The sequence below is a fragment of the Mustela erminea genome, chromosome 13 (genome assembly GCF_009829155.1).
Source record: "Mustela erminea isolate mMusErm1 chromosome 13, mMusErm1.Pri, whole genome shotgun sequence".
In the NCBI taxonomy this organism is placed as follows: Eukaryota; Metazoa; Chordata; class Mammalia; order Carnivora; family Mustelidae; genus Mustela; species Mustela erminea.
Window position 1 is genome coordinate 21,086,198 of NC_045626.1, and position 16,529 is coordinate 21,102,726.

General features: G+C 38.1%; 1 protein-coding gene across 3 annotated transcripts in view; it reads right to left on the reverse strand.

The window, feature by feature from the left end:
- Window positions 1-602: 602 nt before the first annotated feature.
- The window catches only part of DCC (DCC netrin 1 receptor), a 1,159,911-nt gene continuing 1,143,984 nt past the window's right edge, over window positions 603-16,529 (reverse strand). For all 3 annotated transcript variants that reach the window (XM_032310413.1, XM_032310412.1, XM_032310410.1), the window contains exons 28-29: window positions 9,031-9,173; window positions 603-5,709 (exon numbers count right to left, since the gene is read on the reverse strand). In XM_032310413.1, the coding sequence (XP_032166304.1) occupies window positions 5,620-5,709; window positions 9,031-9,173 (233 nt within the window). In that variant the 3' untranslated portion in view covers window positions 603-5,619. The remainder of the gene's footprint in view (window positions 5,710-9,030; window positions 9,174-16,529) is intronic.

A 16,529-nucleotide genomic window follows, 5' to 3' on the forward strand; every position in this document is an offset into this window, starting at 1 on the left:
GGTGTGATCAGGGGTTTCCAGCTCTCCTGTGCGTGCAGGCAAAGTGGGTTCTGGCGGCCTGAGGCAGCCCCCCAATGAAAAGTCGTGGCTGTTGGTTGTTGGGATTGCAGACCTTCTGGACTCGAGCATGAATATGGTAGAAGGAGCCAAGGGGATACAGCAGAAACCTGCAGCCTCTGCCGCAGATGTCAAAGAAGGCAGTACCTATCCTGAGGATAAGAACAGACAGGCAGGGAGGAGGGTTGGGTGCTGTTAGTGTCCGTCATTTGATATAAATAACTCGAAGAAAGAATTTTGTATCAAAACTTTATTTATTAAACAAAAAAATGCACCATTGGAATAACATTTCTATAAAAAATGAATATGAGACTGTTCTACTGTGATTACAAAAACCCCTTTTTTCCTCGTGTGGTAGTATACAAGATCGTGTGTAGAAACAGTCATTGTTTGAAACTGTAAGCAAGTATCCTTTCTCATAGAACAAGATTTACACTTAAATATTGCAATCACTAGTCTAATTTGGTTAACAATGCTAGAGTCTTGACAATTTAAAGAAACTCTTTGTAAGCTCAAAATACCTTTTTTTTTTTAAAGGTGTTTTGTAGCAACAAAAAATTTCTTTTTCCACTAAGGCTAGTTAAAGCTGTAGTATACCCATTTCTACCAAATAAACCTACCACTAGCACAATAACAATTTGAATTGCAAAGCCCTTTGAGAGAATGAGTAGCATTGATCTGCAAAATGCTAGCAGAATATTTTAGATTTGGTGTTATCTTGTTTGAATGACCCTGGAAAGGGAGAAGGTGGTATTGATGTTGCTTCAGCGGAGGCTTTGCCTGGACGCATCCTCATACTCAGCAATGGACGAATTCATTTCCTAAGTGGTCCTTCTGAGATATGGAACACTGCAGCTTTAATAGCCGTATCTAGATTTCCGACCAGATCTCCCTTTTTATCATAAATTATCCAAAAAGAAGCCACTCTAAATAATAAATTAAATATTACTTATAAAAAGTACACCCCGGACCCACCCACCCATCCCCCAAACAAGCTGACAATTCACCAAGGTCAGAATTGTCAGGTTTACCCTACAATAATAAAAAACAGCCTTTCTCCTCCTCTCCAACATTCCTTTCTTGCTTCTGAAGATAACACGTTCAGCACACAGTGAGATCCCTTGGCCCATGCATCTGTGACATCTTGCAGAGTTTAGCTGTTGCTCTCCAGCCAACAAAAAATTATAGGATGACATGTACAAAGGCTCTCTACTGAGAGCAGGAGAAGAAATCCTTCAGAGAGTGCAGCCAGAAGTCGCCAAATGAACATTACCCAAGGGTGGCAATGCAGAGCACAGAAGTAAGATTTATTTGCTTATATGGGCATGGTATTGGTCTCTTCTGCAACCTCACTGACCAGGAAAATACTCAGGCATTTCTTTTCATCATTACCTCTTGAAAGCATGTATTTGGATAGCAAAGTACACTGAGGCACAGGAATGCATATTTTTCATTGGGATGGAATATCACACAAAATATCTATGATTTTCTAAGTAGCTAGTGTAATTTAAAGCCATGGAATCCTGTGAAAAGCTCTTCTGTGCAATATTTAAGTTATTTCTGAAAGTCACTAGAGAAATAGACAAAACAGAAGAGTAAAACATTGCTTTGAAAGTAGTTTTAGAGAAAGAGATGGCAGATGTGTGTGTATGCCTGTTCTGAAGCTCTTCTAGGTTATGGGCTCTGTATTATATTATGGTTATGAACAGGCGAGGGATGTTCGCCTCTGGCCTCCAGGACACTCAGCGATTGTATGAAGTTAACTAGTCGATTGAGGGAGGGAAAGCAACCTTGTTTCACATCTATTCAAAAATTCAGATGATTTTTTTTTTCTAAACACACATAAAACTAGGGAATTTTTTCTATTCTCTCTCTCTTATGGACGAGAGATGGAAATTATAAAACCACAAGAAGTCAGAGTCTGGGATACAATTTCATATGAAAAGGTAAGGTGATTTCTTTAGAGGTGACATTTTTGTTGTTGTTGGAGTTATAGTCCAGCTGCCATATGAAACCCTCTCTTAAATTGGAGAAGACTTTAGATGTTCCTCTAAATAAAGTCAACAGATAAATGTATCTAAAGGGTGGGTAAGAATGAGCAACCATCTCCAAACACAGACTATGGCAGGTTTCCAGAAAGATCTATACTTAGAGATTCTTTATTGGAAAAGCTGTAAGTGCCAAACTTTAAAGTTTCCAGATATTGATGGGAATGACACATGAATGCTGGGCCACTCTCCCTTCATAGCTCCTGTTGAGGCAGAGGACCAAACGTGTGTCATTTCAAGCTCCCCTTATTTTGAAGAGAACAATGTTCTATCCAATCCCTCATGGGAAACTTCAATAAATTCACCTCTTATATCCCTGGGCTTGACCTATTTCTCTCTGCTAATTTTTTTATTCCAGATTGTTCAACTGAGTGTGCATTTTATAATACCCAAATGTGAAGTACCATTGTTTACGTATTCTGGAAGCTTATAGCACTATTTTTATAAAGAGGTAACTCTTTGTATGAATTTTTATGTAGGATTCTCTTTTTTTTTTTAAACTGAATCTGAATCAGTAAGAAATATTTAACTTTTGGCTAGAGCATCCTCCAAATATGCCTTATGCATTTTGAGCTGTCTGCATTTTTGTGAGTTTAACAAATGCAGAAATTTCTAGAGGAAAGAAAAATAGCTTTCTCATCGGTATGAAATACAAAAGAAAAATACTAAACTTTTTCAAGAGGAGGCTCTTGCCTGACAGTTCAGCCCAGTGCAGGGGAGGCCTGAGCATACCCTGCCAAGTTTTATTTTCTTCTTTTTCAGGGAGAAATGATCCTGGTGGCAGAACTGCTGGTTGGCTGTCAAGTATCGCCCTATGGGAGTCAGAGAGATTTATGAGCTTAAAGAGCCCTGTATGTTATGAACTAGGTTCGGAGTGGGAACAAAATAGAGGCTATCTTGCAGTCTTCACAGATTGCTTCTTGTCAACAGATCAGAAGACTGGGAAATTAAAAAGTTACCTGAAAACTTGAGCAGGCAACATACATATGTGAGCTCTGAGTAGGGACCAGAGCTTTACAAAAGTTGTGGCAAAGTCATTGCATATTAAAATCATTGGGTAAAGCAAACAAGAGTCTCTTGAGAGAATTTAAATGGATTCTACTATATCTTTGAGGCATGAAGCAAAGAGTTATTAGCATTACCAATTACTAAAATAATCCATTGTATTTCTTTAATGAAGAAAGCTCCAAGAGCATGCACCAGAAATGTACCTCTTGCTGAAAACAAATAATGCATATTTTCATGTAGTTTTTTAAAAACTTTTATTTGTTAAGGTCTGTGACTTTGACTAGAGTCATCGAGGATTTTGTGAAGAATGATAGTTCTCTTGATTGTCCAGATACAGTCTACAGATTGAAGATGTGACTCAATCTGAAATTTGAGATTTGTAGCCCATTCCAAACAGAGCACTCAGGCTGACATTCCTTGGATAACAAATACTATCAGAGAATCGTCCTTATCAGCATTAGAAATGGTCCTAGCATTCTAGGACCTCGAGAGGATAAAGCTAGCCTAGTGAACATTTTCTGAAGTCATGAATTATTTTGGCAAGATTCAGTATTATATTAGGAAATGCCTTGTTCCTGGTCAGTGGAGGGTTGTCTACCTAAGTGCCCAGATTTTGAAGAAGAGTCATCTGCCCCATAGAATAACGTCACATAGCTCTTCAGAAGAACTTCAAGAAAATCTTAGCAAATTGAATAAGCACTCTTGTTGAAGGAACAATTTCACAAATGGACCGGACTTTCTAATGAACCATTTGAACAAGCCCTCTCTTTGACATCAGATTTCCTTCCCGACATAAAACTGTAAAAAAATAATCTGAATTATTACTTCTGTTACAGTGCCATTTTGCTCAAAATATTTTATTCAGGGATTCATATATAATTACCCACCTAATAAAAGGAGCTATTAGGTTGTAAAGATCCTATCCCTTCCATGCTCTTTTAAAATTATGACCTACTCAAGCTTGAAATCAAAGACAGAGCTGAAAGGAATAATTCAGCTGAAACTCTCTTACTGGGTTTTCAAGTTGCTTAACTGATAAATATGCAAACTAGCTCCCTTTTGGCAATTCAGCTGCATAAACAGGGATTAACTCCAAATGCAGCTGGAAATTCAGAAACTAAAAGGGTGCACACAAAATGTTCTTAATGTCACCTAGTTCCAAGCCGTAGATAAACATGGCGTTGGAAGTTTAAAATTCTAGTTCACAATGAAGATGCAGCTCTGAAAAGCAGCCACTGGATTTATAATGCATCAGAAGGGTCAAGCGGCACCTTCCGCTCTGCGCCTCTCTGACTCTGGGCAGGCATAGTGTAGAAGGGTCCCCTGACAACAGGGCCTGGTGGCCACCAATGACCAATGCTGCCCCCTCTGAGTCAGTGAGGAGCCTGTTGGCGGAAGTGACGTCACACAAGAGTAGGTACTGTTTGAAACTGCCTTCCACTTTCCTTCCCTTCCTCAGGGCCTGTTCTCAGGGAGTCTGCCGTTTCCACAGAGGGTGACAGGGACGAAGGTCAGGAGGCCAAGCGGTATGTGACGCTGGCCACCTTGCCCAAGGCTGGCTGCCAAGGAGAACTCAGGGATGGACAGGATGAAGTGGGGGAGGGGAGCTCTTCCGGCCAGACTTCTGAGGAAGATGGCCACGGTGAAGCTTTGAAATATCATCACAGTGTGATATGGCACAAAAGCCACCCAAATTGAAAAGTGTCTATTACAAGCTTAAGCATGTAATTACCGTGTGTCTGAGAAGATTGCATATTGTATCCTCTTTCAGGAAACAGACTGCTGCTGGCAGGATGCCCCTAGTTGCAGATTTTTATGTTCCTATTCTCCAGACATAAATATTAACCAAGGGTGGATTTACAAATACTTGCTAAACTGGGTGAATTTTACAGCCACTGGCTAATATCCACCACTTGTGCAAGACGAATGTCTGAGTTACAAAACATAAGCATTCGCTGCCTTTTGTTTACTTATTTACTTTTTGTGCTGTCAAGAAAACATCCAATCCTTTGGTGCTATGTGGCGAGAGAATTTCTGTGGGTGCTTTGTACTTTGAAGTTGAAAACAAAATAATGAGCTCGCACTGATATGCGATGGCATGGTACAGGCTTCGGTAATGCACTTGCATTTTGTAAGACTAGACCTACGCAGAAAGGAAATGACAGGCCTCCGTGAAGGAAAACCCAAACTTTAGTTATGACAGCGTGGTCACTGCAGTGGCAAAGACCCAGGACTAGGCTAGCAGCTTCAGCTTTGACATTGCAGTGAGGATGTATCTTTGCTTTTGTGTAGGGACCCCATGGTAATCATTGTGAAATTCCTGATGCCTATGAAAGAAGGGATGATCTTTCTTTCTGAACTGCTTCAGGATCTTCCATAACTGAGTGGTCCTGATGGTTGACCTGTACACTGGTTAAGAGTTCTTGGACACAGGTGTGCTGTTTATGGGTAATTGGTATGCTGCAAAGTTCCCGGAAAATACACCTCATCAGCTGGGTAAGATGTGTTAAAAGGCCGAGCCTGTGATGGCATTAAGTTGCTTCATTAGCCCTTCCAAGCTTGCCATTTGTTCGCTCAAATCATCCTGTTCATATACCTGCAGAAAGAACAAGAAGAAAGAGTCAGGCCAGGTGAACACCGATACCCCCTTTTATGAAGGCAGTGGCCACATCTAGTTGTTTTACTTTGTATTACCAACCATGACACAGTGGCCCACAGCCAAAGCAAGAGGCTGTGCTCGGAATATAATCCACTAAATGAAGATGCTGGTAATGAAAGAGGCAACGATGAGAGGAATGATTGCCTCGTGTTTCACTAACCATCCCTGTGTTGAGGGAAAAGCTTTCATCCAAAACAAAACAAACAAACAAAAAGTCTCATTTCACATCAAGTTCTATCTACCAGCATAGAACTGTGTGGTCTCAGATAAGTTAGTGAGCCTCTCTGATCCACAGCTCTTCTCAGCTATAAAATGAGGATGGTCATCTATTTCATAGCTATCCTGAGCAGGCCTGTGTAGTGACTATCACAGTGACCAGCACATGGTACATGTTCAATGTGTTATACTCCTTTTTCTTTCCTGTGGGTCACCCAGCAGGATCTGAACAGGATATCACCATGTTCCTTTTTTTTTTCATAACACAATGTAGGTATATTTTTGTATGTGGAAGTTTGATGGGCTTTGTTTGCCTTGACCAATGAAAGGCCTGAGGAGTATGACTTCAGTTTGTACGTAGAAACAAAATTCTCACCCCAAACCAGAGTTGCCTATATGCATGATTGTAAAGGCAGTCTTCTAGCACATTTGATTGGTGGATACAACAAAGAGGTTGAACTGAGGAAATCTTGGAAGTGTTAGTGAACATACTCTCTAGAACTCTTACTGGCAGCCATGAGAATCAGGTTATTAGTAATATAAGATCATTAGTTATCACGGAACAGATATCCCCATTGTTGTCCTCAGGAATTCTGATGCAGTTAATATAAGATGGTTAGAATCTCTTCCCTCTTTCTCTCTCTTTTTCTTTTTTAAGACAGAGATCACAAGTAGGCAGAGAGGCAGGCAGAGAGAGAGGGGGAAGCAGGCTTCCTGCTGAGCAGAGAGCCCAATGCGGGGCTCGATCCCAGGACCCTGGGATCATGACCTGAGCCGAAGGCAGAGGCTTTAACTCACTGAGCCACCCAGGCACCCCACAGAACCTTTCTCTTTTTAAACTTCCCAAGTAATTCTGATGGCTCGCCAGTGGGGAAAATAAGGCTGTGGTATTGATTAGAATCCCAGCTCTTTCGTATACTTGCTCTTTTTGAGTCTGTCTGTTTAGGTGTCAAATGGGAGTAACAAGTTTGCCTTATTGTGTAGGATTCAATGAGGCAAGTATTCAGGTTAATACTGGGAGGATTTAATCAGTCAGTGTTGGTGGGTGTTACCTGCTCGATAAATATTAGTTTTTCTTTTCTTTTCTCAACATACTCTTTATTTTGACTAATACAAACCTGTCCTACTTGATTATTCTTGGTCACTAATTTGATTAAGTTATTGAAACAATGAGACCTGAGTCGTAGCTCTGTGTAGGAGAGAAAGCATTACTCACTACCTAGTCAGAATGTGTATCTAATCCTGCCAAATAAATACCATTGATCAGCAGAGCACACCACTGGAGAGTATTTGAGTGATGAGCACCAACTTTCTCTAGCCACTAAGGAAACAGCTCAGAATACATGACATTAAATATGCAGAAAATGCTTCCTTTTTATAGAAATCTCTGCATACCAATGAGTGGTCATATACCACATAATCTCCAGTGCTTAATGGGGAAGGAAAACTAGCCAGTTTGGCTCAAAGATTGGTCTACATATGAAGGGAGAGGTTGAAGGGATGTGATCCGTTGGTAACTTGTTTCCTAACTATGGTTTGGGTTGTTTTTCTTAAATTATCTAGCTATCATTGTCCAACACAGCAACTACTAGCATCGTGCAGCTACTGGATTTCTGAAATGTGATTAGTCTGAATTGAAATATTTTTTATATGTATAAAATACACACCAGATTCTGAACACTTAGTATGAAAATGTAAAATACCTTTTTGACAAGTTTTTGGTATTTATTGCATGTTAAAATGATAGTATTTTGGAAATACTATCATTTTGGGTTAGATGGAAGATAGTATTAAAATATCATTTATTTTTACATCTTTTAATGTGGCTTCTAGGAAATTTAAAATTACACATATAGTTCACATTATATTCCTATAGGGCAGTGCTGATCTAGTTTATTTGCCCTATTTCTGTGTATCCTTTAACATACAATCTTATTGCTTTTAATATTATATAGCTTTGGTTGTCACTCTTTAGGACCAACCTTATATACAAATATAGGCTACCTGACATAATTCCTTTTGAGATGAGATACATTACATAGATGACGAGATATGGCCAACAACCCTGAAACTAAACAAATATTGTACTAACTATAGCCAAATCCTGACAAAGTAGTGCAATAGGTTCCTATAAATTTGAATCTTTTTAAAGTATACAAAACATATATTAATCATGGAATATACTTCTGCCGAACACTCACACACATACATATATCCAGATTCCCTGGTTTCCATGTCCTTAATAATACCTTGTCCTTGCAGAACTGAAAACAATAAAGTCAAGAAAAAATTTATTGTTCATTCAAATGAGATGATTCTAACTTGTTTTTCTCATCTTTTTATCTCCCCTTCCACTGTGATTTTTCAATGTATATGATATGATAGCTCTTTTTTCTCCTTTTAAATACTTTCTCTTGAATTATATTCAGAAACACTGCAAAGGTTTCTAAATCTTTGCCTTTAGGCAATATCTCTTCAAATCTCTTTTATAATCCATTTTGGAGAGAACTGTTTTGCTTTCTCAAAATTTAGATTTTCTTTTTTGTCTCCGTTGACTGTCTTTCTGAGTTTTCTAATTTGATCACATTTTAATTTTTTTCTCTAGTTAGCAAATGTTTTCTCTCCAATAACTAAATTTTCTCTTATTTTCTAAATATGTCTGTTCCTTCTCTTTTTTCCTCTTAAACTCCTATCTTCATTTCTTCACTTTGTATTTTCTTCTTTTCGATTCTCTATGTCTAGGCTACTGTATGATTTTAGAAGTGACACATCTGATAACTTTAGAAAAGTCTTCAGAGTATAGCTTTTTGTTATTATTATTTTTTGTTTTGTTTAAAAGAATCATCCTATATGTGGACAAATGCTGAGGTATTTCAACTCATTGCAAGGAATACATATATACATCTATAGACATATACAGATGTGTAGGTATATAAAGTCACACATTCTTTAGTAGTCTGCTTGAGTTGTAAGACTGCTTTTTAAGTATAGCAGCTGTCACTGTTTCACCTGATGCAGCATAAATTTCAAGGATGGCCTTACATTGGCTGGGTCCTCTGTTGCTTTGTGGCTCTCCTCGGATACTTCAGGGGCTGTGGGCACAGATACAGGAAGCAAAGGAGATCTTGCCTTTCCAGCCAACCCAAGAGAGGCTGTCTTAACATGAGTCTTGGGAAGAGTAGGCCCTGAAATAGAAAACACAGAGTGAGGAAAGTGATGTATAAAACATTCTGGGGAACAATCTCTCAAGTGTGGAAGCCAACTCCAGTGGGTTGGCATTGATTTTGGGTTATTGTTCATTCTGGAGTATAGAGATGAATTATGACACAATGAACGGGCTCATTTTATTTCTACTGAATGGAAGACAAATTCTGATTAGACCTCTCCAGACGACGCTCTACCAGTCATATGTAATTTCAAGTGGATTCCAAATCACAATGTGAAAGATTGCCTGGGAGCTCCAGACTGTTCATCACACCCTACAAATTGTCAGTGGAACTCATTTGGTGCCAGTCCCAGCTTTGGGCCAAAAAGCCCTGTGCTAGCTTGCCCAAATAAAGCCTAAATTGTTTAACAGGAATATTTGTCCCATTAAAAGAGATGGTCACTCTTGATCTATAAATGACTATTAGATGTTATAGTAAAAATAAGTCCTACTGGCTAACCTCATAGGATCTCACTCCTAATTCTCTTTTGGAAGAAAAAAAAAAGATATTATTCTGTTGTGATCAGTATAGTTTCTCTCAATAAAATAATTTGTAGGAATTGCTGACTTTCTACTACATGACATTTCTGTTAGAAACAATGGATATCTTTTCTTTTTGGGTCTGAAATTTGCTTATAAATCCTGCTTAGCTTATAGCAGTAATATAATTTGTCCTTATAGCATAAAATAAAGGTTTATGAAGGCTTATTGAATCAGCTAGTATACCTCACATAATTAACGGACTTTGTCATTCTTAGCTTTGTAACCAAAACCTCAGCACAGAGGGTATTTGAATTAAATCATGGAAAGAAGTTTGCCTGAGTTCTTGTGTACCATCAAAAATAACATTTGAGTTCTAGTGATCCCAGTAGTCTATTACTACATATTTTGGGGAAAATGTTTTGTTTTGATCATAATTTTATAAATTTAATTCTAATTAACAGAACTCAGAGGTTATTTTACAATCAAAAAATTGTGGGCATTTGTTTATTGGAAAAAAATAATGGGAACAGTCTAAGAGGTCAACAGTTGGGTATATGCTAGGCAAAATAATGATAAATCATAACATAGCACCTTTTCTCATACTTTCATATTTATTTGGCCTAGCATGAATTCCTTCATACTTCTATTCTTTCACTTTTAAAATTCCAAAGTTTGCAGTTGGAGTGATTTATCACTAGAGGGTGATCTTAAGTTCTTGGTAGCTCAGATGAAAAGAAATATAGAAAGAGGAGAAATGTGAATCATTTTCTTTAAGAGAGGAAATATTTACTGAGTGTCCATAAGCTCCAGACCTATGGTCAGTACTTTAAGTCATTTCAGGCCAAAAAACATAGTGGGGAAGAATTTGGGATTTATCAGTCTAGTCTACATTCAGATCCTGGAACTCTCAACTATGTACTAGCCATGTAATCCCTTGGTCAACTGACCTAACTTCCCTTGGCCTGTTTCTTCTTCTGTAAAATGGAAATGATAATTTGTGAGGTTTAAATAAGATTATGTAATTAAAGGGGCTGGTTCCTATAACTTGTTCAAAGAGGGCAAGCTACTAATAATATTTAATTGACAAAACATTATGCTAATTTTCAGTTAACATATGAGGATCTTAAAGTGGAGAGAAGAAATGAAGTAACTTACTCAGCCTCACACATTTAGGAAAGGGCAGGCAGGTTTGTTATCAAGATCTATCTAACACCACTGAGCAAATTAAGGACTTACCATTAATATGTTGATCCAGCTTATTCAATTTAAGTTAGCTTTTTGAAGAAGCAATGTAAAAGAACATGAAATCTAGTTCAAAGACTATATGTAACTTTAGAATAGAAACTATTTATTATATTGTTTTGTATTTTATCATGGTCGAATAGGGTTTTAACATAAAGGGGAAAACAACATTCTAATAAATTCCAGCATTGATTTAAACTTTTATTACAATGTTATTTAAATATATGTGGCCTAGCTTTTATAAACTTGTAATTCTTATACTGTGCTATAAGACCAAATCACACTTAAAATTAAATAGCAAAGTCCTATAAAAATAGCACAATTGGGATTAACATCCTTAGTTTAATATGATGGGTGAGCTGGTTTGGCTAAAACAAAACACCCATATAAATGGGTACAGACTGCTATGGCAAAAGTCATTTTGGGTTTGTCTTATGTGCTCAGTTTAAGACTACCAAGTTCCTCTGGTTGAATTAAGAGAAAAACCTTGTTTCTTTCGGAGAATGTAATGCCAGCTGGTCTTCGTTGGGTATTAACAAACTCTTTGTATATTAAGTCTACCTCCATCATTTTCTCTGTAGCTTCTGACTAGAAATGCAGTGTTCCTGGAGTTAACTTGGTTCTAAACTCAAATACAGAGGCAGGAACTAAAACCCCTGGCAAAGTGATGATATAAAATGGCTCTCCAGATGCTCCAATATGTGTAATTCACATTAATATTGTAGATAATCACTGAAGAGAAAGCACAAAGTTTAAAGAGGAATTTTCATAGAGGACTGGTGAAGCCTGAGAATCTATTGAACCCCTACTTTGAATTCCATTTCTTGAATTATGCTTATTTTCCCTTCTAGAATGTTCACCATGTTCTGCTTAAACTGGAGTTAAACTTTATTGCCATGGAAAGCTGCTTCTCTTAGAACATTCCATGAGCTACCTCTTCCTTTCCTATATTTGAGTCAGTGCATTTTAAAAACACAGATTTCTGTACATAGTTTTTATGTATTTACTTTTGCTCCAATTTTGACTTAGGTGTTCTTGATTATGAAATCTATTTTATTTTAAAAAGTTTTAGCTTTAAAATTTTTATTTTATACATATATATTGTAAAGATTTATGTATTTATTTTAGAAAGAGAGAGTGAGCACGAGAGGAAGGGGTAAAGGAAGAAGAGGGAATCTCAAGCAGACTCTGCACTGAGCTCAGAACCCTTCCTGGGGCTCCATCTTGTGATCCTGAGATCATGACCTGAGCCAAAACCAAGAGTCAGATGCTCAATGGACTGTGCCACCCAGACTCCCCCAGCTTTAAAATTTTTAATAAACTAAATTATGTCTGAAAAATTGACAATTTAACTCTTAAACACAAGCAGTGTATATCTAACACATATTGTAAATCAATTCACCTTAACATAGTTATCTACAAAGAGAATGACACTAGGAGAAGTCAATGACAAAGGCAGAGCTTATTATGTAGGAAATAATAGGTAGGAAATAATTCCTACATAATTATGTAGGAAATAATAAGCTCTGCCTATGTCATTGACTTCTCCTGGTGTCAGGAAACATACAAAAATAAAGACTGTTTTAGAGTGTTCTGTAAAATTCCCTATTTATTTGACTATCTCTTTTGTAGCTTTGCATGTGGAAAAATTACAGTTTTCTCTCTAAAAGTATATTTTAATGCTGTGTTTTGTGTCCTGGATCCTAAGCACTTGGGCAGATCCACAGTGTATTATACTGTATCTAAAATACTTAAAGTATTACAGTACAATGCAAGTATGCCTAGAGAGTACCATAACTCAGACCTATTAGAAAGAAGATCATTATAATTGATTTTCTCTAGTGTCCAGGCAACACTTACACATTCGAAGCCTACTGAGTGTTGAACAATATACAAGACACTGCATTTTACAAAAAGAACTAAAGACATTGTCTTGGCTTCAAAGACCACACAGAGTGTTTAAACCTCAAGTGACTGCCTTTTCTCAAGTAATATTCACAGATTCAAAGAAATTCAGAATGCTATTCCCTTAAGGGCTCTTGGAGTTCATCTAGTGACCTTCTCTTTATTTTGCTGAACAGAACACCAAGGTCCCTGGAGATCAAAGGATGAAGGTCAAATTAATTTCAATAAAATTCCAGTTTAGGGGAAGAATTTGAAAAGTTTTTAGAGTTCATTAGCAGAGTTTTCCTGAGGTATTTTATGGTCTTAAATATTTTTTTCTCCTTTTCCTGGATGGGGCATTAAGAAAAGACTGTGAGGCACATTTCTTAGGAGAGTTACCAGTAGCCAAAAAGATAACTTTGGTTTCAAAACTGCCCTTTAGTAAAGGGGAACAGATGTTGTAAAACAAAGACTTCTATGAAAACATGCTCTATTCAAAAGCTGATGCGCATGGTTTTCGGTGGGCATTAACTCTGTTCCTATGCTACGTTTGCATTTGGGTAGATTTCAGCATTTTCTACTCTGAACCACCGATGTTTCAAGCCTGGACACTGGTGAACACTAGGTCCTTAAAAGCTCCCCATGGTGAGCTTCTCTCCTTACTTATGTACTTGTAGTTCACTATGTGTTAGTGGCTCCCATCTGGATTTTCTAGTCTGCATCCCCATCCTTCCACAGGACCAGACATCGTGCCTCTAATCCTTCACCTTATGCTGGAGACCCTACCAGTGTCTTGCCCCTTTGGTTAAATTCTGAATCCGGGGCATGTGGGTGGCTCAGTCAGTTAAGCGGCTGCCTTGGGCTCAGGTCATGATCCCAGGGTCCTGGGATCGAACTCTGCATCGGGCTCCCTGCTCAGCCGGGAGTCTGCTACTCCCTCTCCCTCTGCCTGCCACTCTGCCTACTTGTGCTCTCTCTTTCTCTGTCTCTCTGTCAAATAAATAAATAAATAAAATCTTTTAAAAAATTCTGAATCCATTTTCTACACCATTGAAATCAAGCAAACATCTTTATATAAAATCACCAGTCTCATGGCATGAGCTATGGCCAAGTGAGAAAGCAGGGTAAATCACTTAGCATCGTCTTAGAGAGTGGCAGCTGGGAGCTCAGTGCAATCTGAAGATGACACTGGGGGAACCCTCTTGCTGCCTCTCACTTACTGATGAATTGTGATTGTTGGGGCACCATTTAATTTGAGGCCATTCCTTCATATTGAACCTTCCTAGATTTCAGTAACAGGGTTGAGGTTGTCATTGCCACATTTATCTGCTGCAATTTGGCTTTTTTTTTTTTTTTAAAGATTTTATTTATTTCTTTGACAGAGAGACAGATCACAAGTGGGCAGAGGGGCAGGCAGAGAGAGAGGGAAGCAGGCTTCCCGCTGAACAGAGAGCCCGACACTGGACTCGATCCCAGGACCCCAGGATCCTCAGGTCATGAGCCGAAGGCAGAGGCTTTAACCCTCTGAGCCACCCAGGCGCCCCCAATTTGGTCTTTTTCACAATGTCCTCAGAAACCAGTTTAAAAGCCAGCTTTGTTCTTGCGGCCCTGGTCCCCCCCAGTCTCTGTGTGCTCATTCCTCATCATGGCCGCCTTAAGGCATGGTAGCCTTTGTTGGGCTCAGAGATGTTTTGACTCACTGAAAGAGAACTACCATCCTATCTTCCCAAAGAACTAATGGGAACAGTAAGAATTAGAAAGAGCATTTACACCAGGGAATTAAACTTCTGTTCTTCAATGTTGAGCAATGATAGAGCTTTTGAGAGTTTTTTCCTATTCTTTGTAGATCTAGGGAGTAACCACCAGAGAAGTCTGCATATTTACTTCTTTGTTTTGGGAGAACTGAGCTTATGTTAATGATTGGTCTAAACACACAAAAAATTTCAATGAAACTTCTCTGAGTTTTATCAGAGCAATATATCAAAGCAAAAGCAAATGAAAGACAGAAGTTAAAAGAACTCTTTTCATGGCTTTCAGCCACTAATTTAATATAATCTTAACCTGGCAGTCATGATCCTCTGTGATCACTTCGGAATATGAAGAACAACTTTCAGGTGTGAACAAGAGCACTGTGTCACTTCTGGAGAGGATGTGAACAAGGCTGAGGGGGGCAGCAAGTGAGTGGTGAGAGGGTTGGCACCGTGGCTCTGAAACATTGTCTTTCACAGACAGGCCCTTGAGAGTGGATGGGTCCCCAGTCCTGAAGACCAAGCTGGTCTTCATGACAAAAGGTTTGTGATTTCCTGTATTACTTTTTTTTCCTTGATAGTTAAAAAAAAAAGTATATATATATATATATATATATATATATATATATATACTACACAATAAATTCTAGGCACAGAATGTGTGTTTAAATAAATACTTACATATTGAGGAAGAGTCCTAACTGGGACTTCAAAGAACAAGTCATAAAGTCTTGTAACTTTGGCTTAGCAGCCTACTTTCTTTGGGTCTCGATTTCCTTATAGCTATAAAGGTCAAAAAATTTAATCTTTAAGCTATTAACTATAACATTCTACAAGGAAGGAGAATACAGCTATTCTACCCATACTGAACTTTACATGTGGATTTCTTTGCTCTCCTTAAGCTTCAGGAAGCACTAGTTAATCCATGGTTAAAAAAAAAAAAAAAAAAAAAAAAGAATTGAAAGAAATCTCCAGCCAATAAATCCTTAAAATCCAATTACAGTAACTTATGAGTTAAACCAGTACTTTCTAAAAAAAAAAAAAATGTTCTATCATTTTCTCTTAAAGTTATTAATAAAAAGCATAACAATTATGGTCGTTCTGCTTTTTTATTTCAAACTAACAGACAGCTCAACTAAAAATAGGCAGTTTAAATTACAGCAAGTTTACATTATCCATGATTAATTGAAAAATTTAAATTTACAAATGTTCCATCTGAAACCACTATAGATTTTCCCCTACCCAGGGTGCATGTTGAAGAAGTGTTTCAGGCGACCCTTAGGTAGAACACATGATGTCAATATGCTAAATAAATGGGTCTACACAGGTATACAACTAATTAAGTGAGCATTGCTTTGGCTTTAATGTTACTCTCCTCAGCAGGACCCACTGAGGGGATAAAAATACAAATGAAGCTGAAGATCTGAGATGGCCCAGCCGCGTGCATCAGGTGTAGATAAGCATCCTCAGCAGGAATTGACTGTTTTAAGCTTTATTTTCACAGTACAGTTATTAAACATTTCATTTGCTCATTAGGTACATAATGTATGACTGCCAGGTGCAAACTCCTGCTAGCTTCTCTCTGCAGAGGGTTCTCCCAAGTAAAATGATTCTTGGTGAGAAATGCGGGAACAGGCTGCAGCGGGAATGGGGTGAACGGAGCCCCGTGGGTCAAATCAGCGGCCCGCGGGTAGCATGATTTTGATTTCAATATTAATTTCCCCATCCTTGCCTACTTTTTCCTATTTCCTAACTCATTTTCCACTTCATCACCCTTAAGAATATGGATAAAATGGATAGTTTTGCAGAGGCTTGGGTTCACATCTCTCCTTGGTCCCTGACCCATTCTGACAAATAAAATGGCCTCTCTCCGTCTAGTTTCAGCGTGAACCATAATATCACTGTCACATGTATTTACTATTAAATAACAGTTCTTTACAGGCTTGGGATGGCTGGTGGAAAATAGAAGTATATAGTTG